The 17,261-nt window shown below is 42.3% G+C and overlaps 1 protein-coding gene across 1 annotated transcript in view; it reads left to right on the forward strand.

Moving 5' to 3' along the window:
- atp9b (ATPase phospholipid transporting 9B) overlaps positions 1-17,261 on the forward strand; it is a 412,539-nt gene that overhangs the window by 236,629 nt on the left and 158,649 nt on the right. Inside the window, exon 11 of the mRNA XM_072466981.1 lies at positions 8,807-8,883. Coding sequence (XP_072323082.1) covers positions 8,807-8,883 — 77 coding nt within the window. The remainder of the gene's footprint in view (positions 1-8,806; positions 8,884-17,261) is intronic.

Genomic DNA, 17,261 nt, shown 5'->3' on the forward strand with positions numbered 1-17,261 from the left:
GCTCTGAAAACGAAACTAAAACACACCCTGCAGCAAACAGCCTAAAACGAAAGTAAAAAACTGACAGACAGCCCAGCTCCACACAGACTCTGACATCACAGATAAACACACATTTCTTAAAGGTACATTTCTTAAACACTCATTTCTTAAAGGTACTCTCTGTTTTTGAAAACTCACCACTATTCTTAGGATTCCCCCTATACCAAAAAGGGCCGACATTCTAAATGGTGATCAGGGATTCTCACTCCCCGACTCCGATACAGGCTTCAGTGGGTGCTATTCAGGTCAAACTATATTTTCAAGTTATCCCCCGGTATAACCAATACGTTCACCGAAGATTTCATCTACTTACCACTTAGTAGCATCGATCCTGGGGGACGTCCCGCATTGCTAAGTAAGTAAAGTAGACTTTGGAATAACCACTATTTCAGGTTAAAACTTTTAAGTTATTTTATTATATATTTTTTTCCTCTTTTTAAAAGATGCAATCACTGTCTTTACATGAAGGTAAAAACATCTTGCTTCTGGATCCTTCTGGTTGGTTGAAGGGACCTTCAGGCCCAACTTGACAATCATTCTTCTTTTTAAAATCTGGTCTTCTTTAGATGTATTCGCTGATGAGCTCGGTTGCTGTGTCCTATCTTTCCCATGTACAGAGCTGTGAGAGCTATCTCTGAGCTGACTCTGCCTACTTTTTAAATTCTCGTCTTCCTTAGATGTATTAGCTGTCTGAGCTCGGCTGCTATGCCCTGTCCATTTCCCATGTACCGAGCTATGAGAACTGGCTCTGCTGGCTATCTATGAGCTGACTCTGAGCTGAATCTGACTCTAGCTGCTTCTCTTGTTCCTTCTCTGCTTCTCTCTCTCTCCCTCTGAGCTCTGGTTCTTGTTCTGGTAGTTCCTGCCCTGGTCTCAAGGTTTATATTTGCTTTCTAACAGTTAAAGTTTTTATGATGTAACTCTTATTTTCTTTGATTGTAAAAAGTATCTTTGATCTAAACCTTCTAATTCAACTAAGTATTCGTTTTGACATGACTACATCTCATAGATCTGATTACATTGTGATGTTCAAAATGCTTTGACTTCAAGAAGTGTTACTTTTAATTCCTGTCATTTCTATAGTTTTATTTTCCAATTGTGTCCTCAGCTCAATTTTGACTTTGATTTTGGCTTCGAATTCTGTTTCTCGTAGAGTGATAGTCTCCAGTTTTCTTTAATTTACCTGGTGTTAGCAAATTTTCACACCTAGAATTATCACCAAATTGAACTGAACCTCATCCATTCTTTTCCAGATCCTTGCTAAGATAGTTCCTTTCAATGAAGGTGTGAGCCATTATTTTTGGCTTCATTCAAAATCCTGTTTGTCCTGTTTGCTAAGTCTGCTTGACCAAGGATATCTGCATTTTACAATCCTTCCCTGACCACTCCTGTTAACCCTTTGTGGGATCTTGCCCTGTAGTCTCTCATGTTTCTCGCAGACCAAATATTGCCAGACTTCCATGTTTCAAATGACACATCTTTCCATATTTTCAATAACATCTCACATAGTCAGTGTGGAGTTTGCACTTTCTCCTTGCGACTGTTTGGGTTTCCACCGGGTGCTCTGGTTTCCTCCCACAATCCAAAGATGTGCAGGTTAAGTGGATTGGCCATGCTAAATTGCCCCTTAGTGTCCAAAGGTTAGGTGGGGTTATGGGGATTGGGTGGAGGCATACGCTTAAGTAGGGTGCTCTTTCCAAGAGCTGGTGCAGACTCGATAGGCCGAATAGCCTCTTGCACTGTAAATTCTATGAGGCTTCAGCGTTTGTGATTTGATTTGCCAAGAGTTTTGTCCAACATGTACTTACTAGTTTCAAAACTTTAAATCTCTTTTTCTTCCTCCCACCCCCGATCCCTCGATAACCTCAGCCCTTAGCTCTGAAAAGCTCTCCAGCTTTTTGAAGTTCCGCGATCTCTGAGATTCTCCAATTCGCCCTGATTTTAAGCACTCCATTGTTGGTAGCCATGCCGACACTGCCTGTTCCCTAGGTGCTGCAGTTCCCTCGCTAAACCACTTGGCCTCTCTCTTCTCCTTCATCACTCTCCTTACAACCTAACTCTTTGACCAAGCTTTTCGTCGCCTGTCCTAATTGATGTGTTGGGTGTTCTGGATCACATACAGGCCACCAACACTTGAAATGGTGCACCACTATTTTATTGAATCGTTAACTGTTTAAACATACTCAGACTGTGGGTTAATACGATACTAGCTTTAACTAAAGACATTTGCCTTGTCTTAACCAGTCGATGCACTCAGCACATGGTGAATGTCTGTGTTACAGGCTGAGAGCTCTGTCCTCCTAGCTAGCTGCAACTCGAATGAGCGGGAACTTTAATGCCCCCTGTCTTTATAGTGCGTGTGCCCTCACTGGTGATAGGCTACGGTGTTGTGTGTGTTGATTGGTCCCACTGTGTGTCTATCAGTGTGTGTCTGCACCATGATATACTGGTGTATATTATGACATTCCCCCCTTTTTATAAAAAATGTACCTGCGTGGCAATAAATGGTGGATGGTGAATGTTCCTGACTATGTGTATGTGAAATATTTACAGGACTATGTACATGAAAACTAAGCTATTTACATGGGAAGGTGCCTGGTGCAGAAAAACAGTGTGTCACAAGAATAACGAGATGAACACTATAAACAAATCACTTGAACGATTCAACGGAAGAACAGAACAAATCAGAAAGTCCATAAGTCCACAAAGTTCACAAATTAAGTCCCTGAGGCGGGCGACAAATTCTGCTTGACCGCCTCAAGGGTGGGTCGGGCGCCGCCGGCTGAGGAGCGGGCTGGACTGCGTCAGAGTGAGGAGGATGCAGAATCTCTGCATAGTCCAGGTCAGGGTCAACAGGAGGCGTGGCAATGGTGGAGGATCACGTAGCGAGCGGGGAACGAGACGAAGGGCACGTCGATTGCGGCGCAGAATGGAGCCATCCGGTAGATGAACCAGGAAAAAGCGGGGAGCCACCTGCCGAAGAACCACAGCGGTGCAGACCAACCACTATCCGGACGATGGATGCGGACGTTGTCATTTGGAGCCAGAGCAGGGAGATCAGCTGCACGGGAGTCGTGAGCCACCTTGTGCTGTGCACGAGACAGTTGCATTCGTTGAAGGACCGGAACGGTGTTGAGGTCTGGGACATGAATGGACGGCACCGTCGTCCTCCGGGTGCAACCCCTGAGCAGCTGGGCTGGCGACAGGCCAGTGGACAGTGGGGCCGAGCGATTGGCCAGCAGGGCGAGGTAGAAATCGGACCCAGCATTGGCAGCCTTGCAGAGGAGCCGTTTGACTATGTGAACGCCCTTCTCCGCTTTGCCGTTGGATTGGGGGGGTACAGGGGACTGGATGTCACATGCACAAAGTTGTACCTCCTGGCAAAGTTGGACCATTCCTGGCTTGCGAAGCAGGGGCCATTGTCCGACATCACAGTGAGTGGGATGCCGTGTCGAGCAAAGGTGTCCTTACAGGCACGGATGACTGCAGACGATGTGATGTTGTGTAAACATACCATCTCCGGGTAGTTTGAAAAGTAGTCTACAATCAGGACATAGTCCCTGCCCAGCGCGTGGAACAGGTCGATGCCCACCTTGGTCCAAGGGGACGTGACCAACTCATGGGGCTGTAGGGTCTGACGTGGTTGGGCTGGCTGGAAGTGCTGACAAGTGGGGCAGTTGAGCACTGTGTTGGCGATGTCGTCATTGATGCCTGGCCAGTACACTGCCTCTCGGGCCCGTTGGCAGCACTTTTCCACGTCAAGATGGCCCTCGTGTACCTGTTCCAAGACGAGCTGGCGCATGCTATGCGGGATGACAATGCCGTCCAGTTGCAGGAGAACACCATCTACTACTGCCAGATCATCTCTGACGTTATAGAACTGCGGGCATTGGCCCTTGAGCCACCCGTCTGTTAGGTGGCGCATGACACGCTGTAGCAAAGGGTCAGCCACCGTCTCGCGGTGAATTTGGACGAGGTGTTCATCCGTGGCAGGTAGATTGAAGGCCACATGGGCGTCAACCTGGCAGACGAATCCCGCTGGGTCACATGGAGTGTTGACTGCCCTGGAGAGAGCGTCAGCAATGATGACGTCTTTGCCTGGGGTGTATACAGCTGGAAGTCGTATCGCCGGAGCTTGAGCAGAATACGCTAGAGGCGAGGCGTCATGTCGTTCAAGTCGTTCTGTATTATATTGACCAGCGGGCGATGGTCGATCTCGACGGTGAATTGAGGAAGGCCGTACACATAATCGTGAAACTTGACGACACCAGTCAAAAGGCCCAGGCACTCCTTTTCTATCTGCATGTAGCACTGTTCTGTGGGGGTCATGGCGCATGATGCATATGCAACTGGGGCCCATGATGAGGCCACATCGCGTTGCAGGAGCACTGCTCCAATGCCGGATTGGCTGGCATTGGTCGAAATCTTTGCCTCTTTCGCTGGATCAAAGAAAGCTAAGACCGGGGCCATGGTGAGTTTGGTTTTGAGTTCTCTCCATTTGCGCTCGTGGGCAGGAAGCCATTGGAAGTCTGTCGTCTTCCTGACCAGGTTCCTGAGAGCCGTGGTATGAGAGGCGAGGTTAGGGATGAACTTCCCTAAAAAGTTGACCATGCCCAGAAATCGGAGGACCGCCTTGTCCTCTGGCGTTTTCATGGCTGTGTTAGCAGCCACCTTGTCCACATCCGGCCGCACACTCAACTGGGCAGGGATTTACAGGAGAGCCCTTACATAGGTCAAAGAGGGAGTTTTTTAGTGTGATGCATATAAGGATTTGTCATATTTTATATTTGTGTAGTAATATTATTACTTGCAGACAGTATGTGAGGTGGTCAGTATTTTTTTCAGGAGAAAGTGTTTTGCTAAAAGATATTAAATGCAATTTTATCTGTTTTGCAGAACGAGAGCTGATGCAATGTTGTAATAGTTTGTGCCTGGTTCAACAAATCAAGGCACATCTTGTAACGGGACAAAAGAATGCTGTGTGCTTTGAGTGTAGCTGGTGGGAGGGGCCAGGGCATCTGGAAAATAGTTTTTTCCAGGACTCTATCTCCAAGAACTCTGCACCAAGAAGTGCAAGTAAAACCTGGTTGTTAACATCATACATAAGTGGTATTTGAAATATATGGGTATGCTTAATTGAAATGTAAAGGCAGGTTCCAGGAAGCAAGTTAAGATGTTGTAACTGTCAACTTTAATCTATTTCTTTGTTGCTAATGTGCGTAATTCTGTGTTCAAATTAAAGGTGGTTTTAATACAAAAGCTGTACTGGTCAGTGATATCACTCCTGTGGTGCAGTGACATTTCCTCAGTTTTACCAAATGCAAACCATTGGGTCCTAATCCAGGATTTTACCCAAAATTGAGGTTCTGGTCTGGACCCATAACAATAGCATCTTTCCGGAGAGAGAAATGGAGGGTCAGAAGTTTTGGAGGGAATTAGAGAGTTTATATTACCTAAACAGCTAAAGACATGGCTGTCAAAGGAAGTGACAGATGTACAAGAAGTTAGAGTTAGCAGAGTTCTGAGAGTTGTGGGGCTAAGAGAAGTTACAGAGATGGAGACTGATGAGCCTGTGGAAGGAATGTTTGACATGAGGCTACGTTTTCTTTAAATTTAAGACCAGGAATCAATGCAGTGCAGCAGCAAAATGGATGATGGGCGAACAAGACCCGGTGTGAAGTAGGATATGGGCAGCAGAATTTTGGATGAGCCCAAGGTTGTGGAGGCTGGAAAATGGGAGGGCAGCATGAAGAGCATTGGGATAGTTGAGTCTGGATGAGGGTTTTAGCAGCAAGTGGGTGAGGCAGGGGTGGAGAAAGGGAATATTACAGATGTGGAGACAGGTGATCTTTGTGACCGAGGAATCCTAGTATTTTGGTGGGTTCTGTAATAAAGAATTAAGTACCGGATTCTAAATGGAAACACCCTAATTTTTGCGGCCAGTGTGCTTTCTTTAAACAAATGCAAATGAAAGGGATATAGGATAGATAAAACATATTAAGCACAGGGTTTAACTTCTGGCTCTAAAGTGTTGCATACAAGACTTCTTTGAAAGATTTTTTAGGCCTTTTGCCCAATACATCCTCACATTTATTCACAAAAGTTATTTGCAGATGGTGCATTCAGTAATATTTTCAGCGATGCCCAAAAGGCACTTATTTACCATACAGCTTAGATTAGGTTTCTTTTAAATTCCCAGCTGTTTGAATCCAGTTGTACCATGCATTTTTAGCTATTTTAGATTAACATACCATTTCGTTCGTATCTACATATATAATTCCGTATTATTTCGTTCAATCTGTAAATATAACAACTTACATTTATATTGTGTCTTTAGCTATCTAAAGTGTTCCAAGTCATTTCATGGGAACATTAACAAAGCTTGGCACCAAGCCAGCTAATATGATATTAGTACAGGTGACCAAATGTTACGTTACAGGTGGGGTTTAAATACCATCGTAAAGGAGGGAGAGAATGGCTGAGGGATTTTGGGAGAGAACTGCAAAGCTTTGGGCCCAAAGAGAGAGGCCAGATTCGGAGGAACTCCCAAATCTGAGGGTCGGGTGGCTGAAAGAGCTTGGAGATGAAGACTACGGAATGATTTAAAAAGCAGGATGAGAGTTTTAAACGTTGAGATTTTCCTGCACCGGGAGCCAATGTAGGTCTGTGAGTATAGGGGTGAGGGTTAAACAGGACCTGGCACATGTTCGGATGCAGACAACATTGTTTTGGATGAGCTCACATTTGAGGAGGACGCAAAGTGGGCAGCCAGCATAAAGAGCATTGGAGAATCGTCAAGTCCAGAGGTTACAAAGATGAGAATGAAGGTTTCGGCAGGAGATGAGTTGAAAAAGGGGCAGTGGTGGGCAATATTATGGAGCCGATTCTCTGAAATGTAGTCCAGTATCATGTCTGTTTGCATGGCTAGCATTGTATCAAATTCTCATGTGGGTAGTAGTCTGTAATCAAAATAACAAGCTTTTGAGTGGGCGTAGGCAGGTTATAATCGTTTAAACCATTTATTTTTAGATAACTGCAAAACCCGATCGCTGTGAAGCTCACTTCAGTGCAGCTTTTCATTGCATCTAATTTTTCCCCATGTTGGAAACCTTTACAGTAATATGCAAGTACCTTTTTCCATAAACCATTCGGCTTACAAGTATCTTTGAATTTGTTAATGACTTAATGCATAGAGAAGGGCTCCTCCCCAATTTTAAATAATTGGAATAATGGAATTGGCATTTTTCCCTCTGTTGAGGAAGCAGTAACATACTAAGATGGTTTATTACAACCCATTAGTTGAAACAAATGCTGAGTGAATGCATTTCCTATTTACATTGCTATATTATACTTGAGGTTTGCTTTGTAATATCCAGCAGGGACGTTCTTGTATCAATATACCACTTATGCCTTATTAATAAACCAGAAATTGCATCAACTAATAAAAATACTAATGGGACACTTATCGTCTGGATTTATTGCGTCTTATTTTTCCACTGTGCATTGAACCCTCATATACTTACATCAGTCTGGTGTTAGTGATCCTCCACAGTATTGATTTGTGGTCTGTCTTCTCTGTAATTGTCGGTGCAGTGGCAATAGGAGCTGAAAGTTTTGAGGTGTTCCCCATGCAATTCCCTAAGCACTCTTCCCTAGCCTGACCTTGACCCACAGATTGTCCTCGATATGTAGTGACTGCGTGTCTAAACAGGATTTTGTCTGTAACGATCAACCACAGGGAAATTCACAAATTCTCACTACGTTAAGACATTTTTTTCCAGGCATTCTGCCTCGGAAGAAAATTAACCCTCCCGAGTATCGTGCATATGAGAATATACTAGAGACCAAATGCGAAGAATGAAATGGTTTTTGTAGTATAGCTGCAGAATGCTCCTGATGGATTTTTCTTAATTGATAGATGAGAGAATAAGCTGGATGAATTTTTTTCTAATCCTCTTGGAGTACCAAATTATAAGTGATGTGCAATAATATGTGCCTTGGTGTGCTCCATGTTATTATATTTAGTGTTCAGAGGGCAAGTAAAGGTCAGAGAAGCTGGTGTGTTTCATAGCTTGTTAATGTCGGAAGGTTGGAATTCTGAATTGTTAACAACATTCATTGTGATGCTGGTCTGTCTCTACTGTAATTTAGTACCTTTAATGAGTTGTTTGCTAATTCCCCTCGCCCTCCAAACTGCCAAACGTGATTCACTGAATCTTATTCTCCCCCCCCCCCCCTCCCTTCCGTGTTCCAGAAGACTTCAGGAACATATCTTTTTTTTTAAAATTCAGTTCTTCCTATATACTTTTGGTTGCATACTCGAATAATACCGATCCTTGAAAAATAATTGCTGAGGAAATATCTTTTGAGATCAAACTGAAATAATAGTGATGAGTAAGATATGGTAACTGATGAATAAGATGTGGTTATTGATCGATCAATCCCTGTTGAGAGTCACTGCTTTCCATTCTGAAAATGATTTTTTTAATTTGCACCCCCCCCCCCCTCCCACACCACCACCACCACCCAAGTTTTCAGATACGTTGAATTCTTTTCACTGTTCTAAAATCCAGCTGCAAAATTTAGCATTAGTTTCCTGGGTGTGGATTCTGTTTATTGATGTGATATACTGTATCTCATTGTTTTGCCATACAAGCCATTGTGTAACATGATACACATTCATGTCAAGCCAGGCTCTTTACCAGCGAAAATTGGCAACAGCTCCTTGATATGAATATTAAGTTTCATTATAGCTTTTTTTTTACAGGAACGGTGATAGGGGTGGTAATTTATACTGGAAAGGAAACCCGCAGTGTAATGAATACTTCCAATCCCAAAAATAAGGTAAGTTCTAGGATAGTTTTAGTCCAGCTTTATTCTTTTATTCATTGCATTTGTAAAATTTAGTTATTTAAATTGGTCCCTTCGAGTGTTTCAAAATCATGCCAGGCAATTTCTCTCCTGCATCCCTATATCCTGTTTATTTTGACAAGTTTGTTTTGCAGATATTTACTCTATCTTTTTTGTGCACAAATTGTTGCAGCTCAGGAATCAAGTTTCCAAATGCATAATTTGCCTTGAGACAGCAACCACTTCACAAATCGAGTGCAATGTCAAACATGTTAAGGCATAACAAGATGGTAACTTGTGAATACCAAACAGATTCTTGATGAGTAAATTATATTGACCTACGAGGAACAAGGATGAATCAAATTTGAAATTTTAAGTCTCTTTTTTTGCCTTTTGCTGCTGGCTACCATCTTCTATCATTCTCTTGGTGATCTTTATTTTTTTTGTTCCTGCTTTCAGGCAAGAATGATTTGGTATGCACAAAAATTAATGGAATTTACTTAAAAGTGACCTAGCTTAACATAATTGATCAAAATGGTTTGTGCACTTAATCTATAAAATGCATTTCAATTGGGTAAGAATCTTAACCAGCTGCAGTGATGGCTTTAAGGACCTTTTGGCATCAATACTGCTCTTGCTTTTACAGTACTCCTGTTCTGAATTCAATTAATTGTTCATTTATTGTTTACGTAGTTGTCTATTATTGTACCGATATGGTCTTCTAGTGAAAATGTTCCTTTGCTTAATATAAAGTGGGGCAATTCTGTTTTATCTTCTGAAAACCATTCAGTACCATTGCATGGTAACTTGAGACCTCAAAGCCAGTCAGAGGGCACCTAAAATCGAGTTCCTTTTCAGAAGCATCCCCAATGTTCCTCATTTAGTGCATTTTCAGGAAATAAGTTACAGATCTTGATTACAGTTAATATTTTATGAATGACGCTAGCACCCACATTTATATGAAGGCCATATTTTATCACACTTAATGCAATTGTATTTATCCACAAGTGGAAATGATGTAGCATACTTGATGGAAATTCACTTGATTGAGCTTATCAAAAAAGGCACTACAACTCATCACTTGTGACAATCAGTTGTTTCATAGTATTAATTGTCATAAGTTATTCTAAGCGTGGATCCCTGTGAAAGGAGTGATAATACAAATTGCCTGCAGCAGTTATTGTAAGCCCTGGAGCATATTGATTTGTTTTTCTAATAAAAAGATGCTTTCAACTGTCTGCCACAGAGGTAGGTACTCTGAGTCATTGTGTGAATAATAATGGGATGTATCATTATGCTTCCCTTCAGACTAGCATTGTTAGCTCTGAACAATACCAATTTCCTTCAAAATTTGCCTTGCATTATAAGGATCTGTATGGTCATTATTTTTAACAAGTATAATTGTGGCATGAAGTTAAAATAATCCACGAGTAACATGATAATATATTTAGAGTGCATGCTGCTTTTTAAAATAAAGCTGTTTGTGCCAATTAGCAAAGTGCTACTCCTGGTAAACCCTACATAAGCTTTGCTAGGCAGCAGAATTTTAGCTGTTATATCAGACGTTACCACATACAGTGTTGAATAAAGTGAGCATTATTATTCAAGCATGCTGACCACTCAATGCTCGGTAATGTCCTTACTGAGATTAGCCCTAACAGTAGGTCACTGTTCAGAAACAATAAGTATTTACATCAATTAAAAATATGATAGTTGCAGTGAATTGCAAGTGTCGTAATATTCAAATGCTGACAGCGTTTACTTATTAAATTGTGGCTCTTGGTGATTTAATCCTGCACTGTGGTTACTTTAAAGTGACGCTGATTTTACTCGCACAGGAGCATAGATTCTTGTCAATGCCAACATTTTAACCATGAGAGTATTGAGTTGTCTTCCTGGCTCCCATCAAATATTTCATTATCCTACAGTCTTGACTATAGGCATACTGAAATGTAATAACTGAAAAGTATTTATTCATCTTTTTCATGTAGAAAAAAAGAAACTGAAGCATTTCTTTGAGTATTTTTTATTTGTTGTCAGTTTTCACAGTAGTCATCAGAGGGTTAACCCTGCAGCTTTAGCAGTGTCCGAGCTTCAAGCATGGAAACCAACCAGATCCTAGCATCCAGACTTCCCGCTCTCATGCACTTTGATCTAATTGCTGTCAGAATTGAGTTGATTTTCAAATATTGATACTCCTTTAGTGCAGTTATGACAGTATGTATTATCACTTATTGACTTTTTTGTTGTTGTGACCAGTGTGAAGTTAAACAGCTTGTTTTCACCCTTGTTGAAACCAGAGTTCTGTCTATGTTTGTATACTTAAATGCATACATGGAGTGCTGCTCATGAGCCGTCTCCTGTTCAGACCATTTTTTCTGAAGATAGAGGATCAGCTCTTTTCTAATGTAAAATATTACGGCATTCAGCGGTAAAGATGACTCAACAAAAGAAAAAGGTTTCAAAATTTGGCCTTTTGCTGGTTACCTACTCTAGACGATTTTCTTCACAAGACACTGTATCAAAATTAATATAACTGGTTTAAATTTGTTGATATACTCACCTTGAGAAGGAGGAGGTGCTAAGTGTAACAACATTGTACAACTTTGTTTTAAATCCATTTGTGATGTAACGGCTTGTCGTGGCTAAGGCAGTCGTGTGCAATGCAAAAATTGCATTGCTACAAGAAAGCAAGACAATTAACACCTGAACTTTTCCATGTTTTGCCACTTGTGTGAATGAGTCAGATTTTCTGACTAATTATCAATGGTAATTACATTTAAATAGTTAAAAATATGACAGATCTGATTCGACAATCTTTTGCATACAAGATATGTTTGAACTTTTGCTAAGCAATCACTGGAGAATCACTTGTGTATAAAGTATGGAGGAAATTATGGAGGAAATTATTAAGTATGGATGGCAACAAGGTGGCACAGTGGTTAGCACTGCTGCCTCATGGCGGCAGCAACCCAGGATCGATTCCAGCCTTGGGTGACTGTCTTTGTGGTATGCACGGTCTCCTTGTGTCTGCGTAGGATTCCTGTGGGTACTCCGGTATCCTCCCACGTTCCAAGATGTGCAGGTTAGGTGGATTGGCCATGCTAAATTGCCCCTTCGTGTCTAAAGATTAGATGTGGATAGGGCGGGTTGGGTGCTCGTTCAGAGGGTCTGTGCAAACTCGATGTGCTGAATGGCCTCATTCTGCACTGTAGGAATTATAAATAGGTTTTGTGGATTTTCAATCCAAACAGTCAACAGTACCAACTTATACCTAACTTTAACGTAGTGAAATGTCCCAAGGTGCTTAATTGGAGCATTATAAAACCAAGTCAGAGACCAAACCACACGAGGAGATATTATGTCAGGTGACCAAAAGTTTGGTGAAAAAGGAAGGTTTGAATGAGCATATTAAAGGAGAAGAGTGAATTAGAACGATCTGAGATATAGTCATAGAATTTTTACAGCACGGACAGAGGCCCTTCGGCCTGTCGTGTACATGCTGGCCATCAAGCACCTATCTATTCTAATCCCCTTTTTCAGCACTTGGCCCGTAGCCTTGTATACTATGGCATTTCAAGTGTTCATGTAATTACTACTTAAATATTGTGGGGGTTCCTGCCTCTGCCACCCTTTCAGGCAATGAGTTCCAGATTCCCACCCCCCTCAGGGTAAAAATGTTTTTCCTCGCATCATCTCTAAACCTCCAGCCCCTTATCTTAAAATATATACCCCCGGTTATTGACCCCTCCGCTAAGGGGAAAGGATCCTTCCTTTCCATCCTATCTATATAATAATAATCTTTATTGTCACAAGTAGGCTTACATTAACACTGCAATGAAGTCACTGTGAAAAGCCCCAAGTTGCCACACTCCAGCGCCTGTTCGGGTACACAGAGGGAGAATTCAAAGTCCAAATTACCTAACAGTGCGTCTTTCGGAACTTGTGGGAGGAAACCGGAGCATCCGGAGGAAACCCACGCAGACAAGGAGAGAACGTGCAGACTCCATACAGACAGTGACCGAAGCTGGGATTCGAACCTGGGACCCTGGAGCTTTGAAGAAACCGTGCTAGCCACTGTACTACCATGCCGCCATGGTATGCCCCTCATAATTGTAAATACCTCAATCAGGTCCCCCCTCACCCTTCGCTGGTCCAAGGAAACTATCCCAGCCTATCGAGTCTCTCTTGATAACTTAAATGCTCCAGCTTGGGTGACATCCTGGTGAATCTCCTCTGTACCCTCTCCAGTGCAATCACTTCCTTAGAGTGTAGCGACCAGAACTGCACACACTACTGCTGCGGCCTAAACAGCTTTTATACAGCTCCATCAAAACCTCCCTGCTCTTATATTCTATGCCTTGGCTGATAAAGGCACGCATCCAATTTCCCTACCCACCCACCTTATCTATTTGTCCTGCTGTCTTCAGGGATCTATGGACATGCAAACCAAGGTTCCTTTGATCCTCTGAACTTCCTAGGGTCCTAACATTCATTGTATATTCCCTTGCCTTGTTAGTTCCCCCAAAAATGCATTACCTCACATTTTTCAGGGTTAAGTTTCATTTGCCACTGTTTTAACCAACCCGTCTATCTCATCCTGCATTTTAAGGCTTTCCTACTCATTATTTACCACACTATCCATTTTTGTGTCCTCTGTAAACTTACTGATCATATCTCCTACATTTACATCCAGATCATTAAGATACACTATAAACAACAAGGGACCCAGCACCGATGCTGCAGAACACCACTGGACTCCGGCTTCCAGTCATAAAAACAACCTTCGACCGTCATCATCTGCTTCCTGCCACAAAGCCAGTTTTGGATCCAAATTGCCCTGTATCCCATGGGCTATTACCTTCTTGATCAGTCTCCCATGCAAGACCTTGTCAAAAACCTTACTGAAGTCCATGTAGATGACATCACCTATACTACCCACATCTACACACCGATGTACGGAGGGAATTCCAGAGCCCACGCAATTGAAGGCATGGCCACCACTGGTGGAGCAAATAAATTGAAAATGTATGAGATGCCAGAATTAGAGGAGCACAGATATCTTGGTTATGGGCTGGAGGAGATTATACGATAGGGAGGGGCAAGGCCTTGGCCGGGGGGGGGGGGGGGGATTTGAATACAAGAATAATAATTTTACTGCTAAGATGCCTGGCTGAGAGTCTATGACTGCAAGCACCGACGTGGTAAGAGAATGGGCCAGTATGCAAGTCAAGCCGTGGGCAGCAGGATTTCAGATTATCTCAAGCTTACAGCGGGGAGGATATGGGAGACCAACCAGCAATGAGTTGGAATAGTTGTTGAGCCTAAAGATAATAAAGCCATGAATGAGGGTTTCAGTAGCAGATTGAACTGAGACGGGCCAAGTCTGACAATGTGACTGAGGGGGAAATGGGCGGCCTGTGTCATGGCACAAATACGAAGCTCCTCTCTGGATCTAATGTGACAGACAGGCTGTGAACAGACTGGCTTAATATCAGACTGCTGCCAGGGAGAGGGATGACTTTGGTAGCGAGCGAAACGGAGTTTGGAGATCAAATGGCACACAACTAAATATATCCACCCTGGGATAACAACGCAACGTATCCCTGTCTTTTAATTTTGTGTGAGCGCATTTGCATTGCTGTTCGTCAGAGAAACCCATCACAATTGGATTCTTCCGTTGACTTTGCTCATGCATTAATGGTTACATGACGAGGAAATTGGAAATTAAACTAAACTGTTTTCCGTGCAATTTTTTTTAAACCAACGTGTCTCATGTCTTCCTGACTTGGTGGCTAGCAGTCCGGGAAGGCTGGAATTAAAATTTAATAAAATAGAAGTTTCAGTGTTGAATTTGGAGGCACCAATTTGGCAGCACGCTTGAAATAAATGTGCGCATGGTATATAATTATGTAAGCTGCTGGCGGCTATCACTGTCCTTAAGAGAAAGCATTGTTAATCTTTTTAAAATAATACTCGAGCCACTGCGTTAAAAATACTCAATTAAAAATACCTTTTAACATGTTTTGAGAAAGCTTATTCCAAAAAGATTTGATGCAGATCCTTGATCCTCTTGTAACTTGAAGGGCGATCTGTGTGCATGTGCTTAATTAAGCTTGCAAGTTTATTGCTTTTTATTTTGCACAGTTACAGATTTTCACATTCTCTTAACTCAAAAGTATAGTTGCTATTGAATTTACTGAAATTTCTTGAACTTCATCTTGTGAGATAAAGTTGTGCTTACCATTGATAAAGGTCAATTTCAGACCTTAATTAACCAACCGGGATAGATTTTTTTTTAAACTATGCAGTGTGACATTTTACAAGCAGCTGGCTAATCCTGCATATGGATTTGATGTGTACGTGTTGTCTTGTTTTTTTTTTTTTTTTGACCATTTGTTTTTAACAATAACACGCTGTTGTTGAATATTTAATTAATTATATTGAATGTGTTTTAATCAGACCTATAGTATCTGCCGCAGTGTGGTGTTATAGCATTGTTCATTTTATAAAAATTGCGACCTGCCTTATTAACTGCTGAATTTGCTTTGGAAAAGGGGAGATTGTGTTTACTGACAAATCCTGACTGCCTCCTACAGGACATTGTTATCTTGTGTCCGCCAGACAGCTAAATTCTGTTCTTGTGTGTTGTCTCTGAACGGGTGTAGTGAGAAAATAAGCCGATAAATAAATAACAAAATAGAAATGTAGTTATCTTGAGGGCTGTTATGTGGATCGTGTTATGCTTCGTATTCAATTGGAGCTGCAAGAAATGATTCCCTCAGTTGAGCATTGTATTTTCAACTTGCCTTCGTGGTATCAATCTCATTGCCGTCAGTATGGTTATTGCATGAGAAAATGAATTTAAACATTTTACTTGTGACATAGGTATATATGAGATTTTTGTTTAAATGGAGTTACCTGGATATAAACAGCAAGTTAGGCAGTACAACAGAACACCATAACATAGCACCACCACCTGCATGGAGCTGAGTTTCTAACATTAGCCCCATCTCCCGTAGCAGGTTACTGTGTAAATGCCGCACAGATTCCAATGGGATAGAAGGCGGCATAGCCACTGGACCATACTTAAGTATCTCCAAGTGAACAGTGAGGTTGACATTATTGAAGAATGGGAACAAGTCACTCATCATGGATCATCCACAGCCAGAATAGCTTGCAATTTATATAGCCTCTTTAATGGAGTCAAACATCCTAGGGTACTTCACAAGTCTTCTCAAATAAAACTTGATGTTGAGTATTGGGATAGATGACAAATAGCTTATGGAATCACAGAATGGGTACAGCACAAAAGGGGAGGGCATTTGCCATGGCACCCATGCACCTAGTCCCACGCTCTGCTTTTCTCTGCAGCTCTACAGATTTGTTCGAGTCAGATAATTATCCAATTCCCTCTTGAGAGCCATCATTGAATCTGCCTCCACCACACTCTCTTGAGCAGTGCATTCCAGACCCTAACCATTGCTTCAGAAAAAACAGCTTTTCCTCATGTTGCTGTTGTTTCTTTTGCCAATCACTTTAAATCGGTGCCTTCTGGTTTTGATCCTTCTACGTAAGACCATAAGATATAGGAGCAGAATTAGGCCTTTCGGCCCATCGAGTTTGCTCTGCCATTCGATCATGGCTGGTGTGTTCCTTTTGCCCATAACCCCCCGATCCCCTTATTAATCATAAAGAACACCAGATATGCGCTTGAGGTGCTGTTACCCACAGGGCTACAGACCAAGAGCTGGGAAGTGGAATTAGACAGAGTAGTTCTTTCTTAGAACATAAGAACTCTGAGCAGGAGTAGGCAATTTAGCCTCTGGAGCCTGCTCCACCATTCATTAATTTCATGACTAATCTCGTCATGGCTTCATCTCCACTGTCCCGTCCGTTCTCCGTAACCCCTCAACCCATTACTAATTAAAAATCTGTCTAACTCCTCAAATTTCCTCACTGTCCCAGCATCCACCGCACTCTGGGGTAGCAAATTACAAAGATTCACAACCCTTATGGAGAAGTCGTTTCTTCTCATCTCTGTTCTAATTTGCTACCTCTTATCCTGAGACTATGACCTCTTGTTTTAGAATGCCCCACAAGGGAAGCATCCGCTCCACATCTACTTTATCCATACCGTTCATCATCTTGCACACCTCAATTTGACACCCCCCCCCCCCCCCCCCCTCATTCTTCTAAACTCTAGAGAGTATAGGTCCATACTGCACAATCTCTCTTCATAAGACAAACCCACCGTACGACCATAAGACATAGGAGCAGAATTAGGCCACTCGGCCCATCGAGTCTGCTCCGCCATTCAAGCATGGCTGATATTTTCTCATCTTCATTCTCCTGCCTTCTCGTAACCCCTG

This window comes from Scyliorhinus torazame, chromosome 11 (assembly GCF_047496885.1).
Source record: "Scyliorhinus torazame isolate Kashiwa2021f chromosome 11, sScyTor2.1, whole genome shotgun sequence".
Classification (NCBI taxonomy): domain Eukaryota; kingdom Metazoa; phylum Chordata; class Chondrichthyes; order Carcharhiniformes; family Scyliorhinidae; genus Scyliorhinus; species Scyliorhinus torazame.